This window comes from Entamoeba histolytica, genomic scaffold, assembly GCF_000208925.1.
Source record: "Entamoeba histolytica HM-1:IMSS scf_1104750516943 genomic scaffold, whole genome shotgun sequence".
Lineage (NCBI taxonomy): Eukaryota > Evosea > Mastigamoebida > Endamoebidae > Entamoeba > Entamoeba histolytica.
In genome coordinates this window covers 1-3,271 of record NW_001915580.1, presented here as the reverse complement: position 1 = coordinate 3,271, position 3,271 = coordinate 1, and the positions used below count along the sequence as shown (strand labels likewise).

General features: G+C 26.2%; 2 protein-coding genes across 2 annotated transcripts; both read left to right on the top strand.

The window, feature by feature from the left end:
- Window positions 1–804: 804 nt before the first annotated feature.
- On the top strand, window positions 805–2,390 carry EHI_043140 (protein kinase, putative; the record flags this gene model as incomplete). Its single annotated transcript, XM_646431.1, has 2 exons — window positions 805–1,360; window positions 1,534–2,390. 2 exons carry the CDS (start codon window positions 805–807, stop codon window positions 2,388–2,390), a joined length of 1,413 nt encoding a protein of 470 aa, XP_651523.1.
- Window positions 2,391–2,512: 122 nt separating this feature from the next.
- EHI_043130 (uncharacterized protein) lies at window positions 2,513–3,191 on the top strand (the record flags this gene model as incomplete). Its single annotated transcript, XM_001914419.1, has 2 exons — window positions 2,513–3,097; window positions 3,144–3,191. 2 exons carry the CDS (start codon window positions 2,513–2,515, stop codon window positions 3,189–3,191), a joined length of 633 nt encoding a protein of 210 aa, XP_001914454.1.
- Window positions 3,192–3,271: the final 80 nt, after the last annotated feature.

The following is a 3,271-nucleotide window of genomic DNA, read 5'->3' as shown; positions in this document are numbered from 1 at the left end:
CATTCTCTTCTTTTTCATTATTTGCTTTTTTTCGTTGCCAAATCTTCTTATTTTGTTTAGTCTTATAAAATAATATCCTATAAAAAATAATGAAATTCAGATTTATTCAACTAGTTTAATTATAAATTAAACTAAACTTATATCTCCTTGTTTCACCTTTTATTGTTGAGTACAATGATATATTAATCGGTTAGTCTTTATTATCATCTTTATATTTTATTTCGTTTATCATAAAAGTGATACTTAAAAACTATAAAACAGGCAATCAGTCTTATTAATTATTATATTTGATTATTTGAACTATTACAAAAAATAATTTGACTAAAGCATTTATTTAAATAATAAACTATTGTTATTGAAAAAAATAATAATAATAAAACCAAGATGAAACTTTAAACATAGACATAGAGTAAAACATATCTTACTTTTTGTAATATCCATTTCATTAATTTAGAGAATACTAAAAAATTATACGTATTTGTATTTAAAGAATAGATCAATTAAAAAGAATAAAAACATATCATTCCTTTTTGAATAAGAACAAATTATTGATTTAATCCTTATTTCCATTTTTAAATTTAACCAATTATTGTAATAACTTGTTTTAATAATTGAAATAAAAAATATTTTTTGAACTTAATTAATTCTAAACAGAGTCATAGAGATTCTTTACTGAAATAAAGTCTAACACTTAATTTTATTCTATTTTTAAATTCTTAATACATTCTTGTTTATTTATAGTTCTACAAACAAAAAACTTTTTATTTTTTTGAAGAACTAAAAAATGATGAAAAAGAATAATCAATGTCAACACCATACTCAAGTATTAGAAATATTATTAAAGAAGGATGTGTAGTAAAACAAGGACATATTATATGGAACTGGTATAACAGATGGTTAGTATTAACAAAAGAGCAATTATATTACTATGATGAGTCAAAACAAAAACTAAGAGGGACAGTTCCTCTTGACTTTGCTTCAGTTAAAAGTTGTGAAATAGAAGATCACCCATTTTCCTTTGAAGTTTATTGTCCAACACAAAATAAAACATATTTCTTTGAGGCTTTGAGTGAAGAGGAAAGAACTAGTTGGATTAAAAAAATTTCTGAAGTTGTGGATATTAGTGAACCAACAGACTATCATCATTTAACCCATGTCGCATATGAAGAAGGTGGATTTGTTGGAATTCCTTATGAATGGGAAAATGTTTTCTTGGCTTGTGGTATTACCCGTGAAGAAATTAAATCAAATAAAGAAGATGCTATAAAGGTATTAGAATTCACACAAATTTTTCAAGACGATGAAACAGAAGAAACTCAGAAACAACCCCTTCCAGAAAATGATGTTCCAGTTGTACTAAGTTTGTTATTTTTTTTCCTTGTTAACAATGTAACTATCGAATATTAATCTTGGACTTTTTATCTCTTAAAAAGATCACTTATGCTTTTTATTTCATCATACTTTTGAAAGGAAATAATATAGCTATGAAGATTAATTTGAAGAAACAACAAATATACAAACTAACACTTATAGAGGAATTAATTACTAGCGGTGATCCAACGGTGTTGTATAAAGACTATGTCCCTATTGGAGAAGGGATGAGTGGAGTTGTATTTCATTGTTATGAAACATCAACAAATAAAGAAGTTGCTATGAAAAAAATATTAATTAAAAATGATTCAGTGAATATCCAAGAAATTAAAATTATGCAAACATTAAACCAAAGAAATATTGTTGGGTATTTAGGATGTTATGAATTAGACAATTATTTATATATTGCAATGGAATATATGGATCGAAATAATTTGACGGCAATGTTGGATTTTTTCCCCGAATTTTCATTGAGTGAAAGACATATTGCTTATGTTGTACATGAGTCAAATACAGCACTAAAATATTTACACTCACTTCATAGGATTCATAGAGATATTAAGTCTGATAATATTTTATTAAATCACAGGGGTGAAATAAAGCTTGCTGATTTTGGTATTTCTGTTCAACTCACAAAACGAAAATCCAAACGAAACACTGTTGTTGGTACTCCATATTGGATGGCTCCAGAAGTAATAAAAGGAAAAGATTATGGAACAAATATTGATATTTGGTCATTAGGCATTATGTGTAGAGAAATGATGGAAGGTGTTCCACCATACATTGATGACCCACCATTACGAGCATTATTCAAGATTAGTACAAAAGGAATTCCTCCCGTTCAATACGGAGATTATACACCAACTATTCTTGATTTTGTTGATAAGTGTTTAACTTTTGATCCAACCAAACGACCAGATTGTGAAGAACTTGACAAAGATCCATTTATGAGTTTAGCATGTTCACGAGAAGAATTTGCTGAGTTTATTCAGAAAATTGTTCAACAGGCTGAAAAATAACAATCATTTCATTATTCATATCAATTTTTTGTTATTCCTTTTTGATAATACTAATTTTTATTATAATTTTATTATATTTTGTTTTTTAATAAGAAAAATAATAAACTAAAAAATAAAGCTCAATGGAAGTAACACAAGACAGCATTGCTCAATTATATGATGCATTAGATCCATTTTTGAATATTGTGGTAATGCAAAACAATGATTCAGTAACAACGCCATGTGTATTGGCTTCTATGAATGATTTAGTTTATTCATTTTTTTGTGAACATTATTGGGAAAATAAAGGATTAGTGATTAAGATGATTGAAAAGATTGTTTCAAGATTTAGTGAACAAAGATTTGAGAGGTTCAGATTAGTAACAAATGAAAATATAGTTTTAGCCTTAGAAAGTGAGTTTGTTATTTGGAAACGAGTGAGGAAATGTTTAATGATTACGTTTCTATCAATTGATACATTAGTTCATGTAAATTATATTAATACAATTTTAAATAATTCATATCGAGATTCTTTTGTTAAACAACTACAATCACAAATGAACATTAGTAAAAAATTAATGGCTGTATTATCTAGTTGGAGAATGAAAGGATTTATTGATCAAAAAGAAGAATTAGGTAGGATTTTTAAATATCTTGAAGGTTATGATACTAATTTTGTTCTTTTCTTATCTAATGAATTTCTTCTTCAAGCACAGAAAGACTATAAAGTTATGAGCGAGAAATTCCCTATTAATAATCCAATTCAATTACAAGAAGTTTATTCAAAAGAAGTTCTTCTTATTAATGAAACACTTCCTTTAGTAAAACGAAATGCAATTAATTATTTAAATACAATCCTTCTTGCAGATCGTTGTGAAGATTTTAAATGTATTAGTAATACT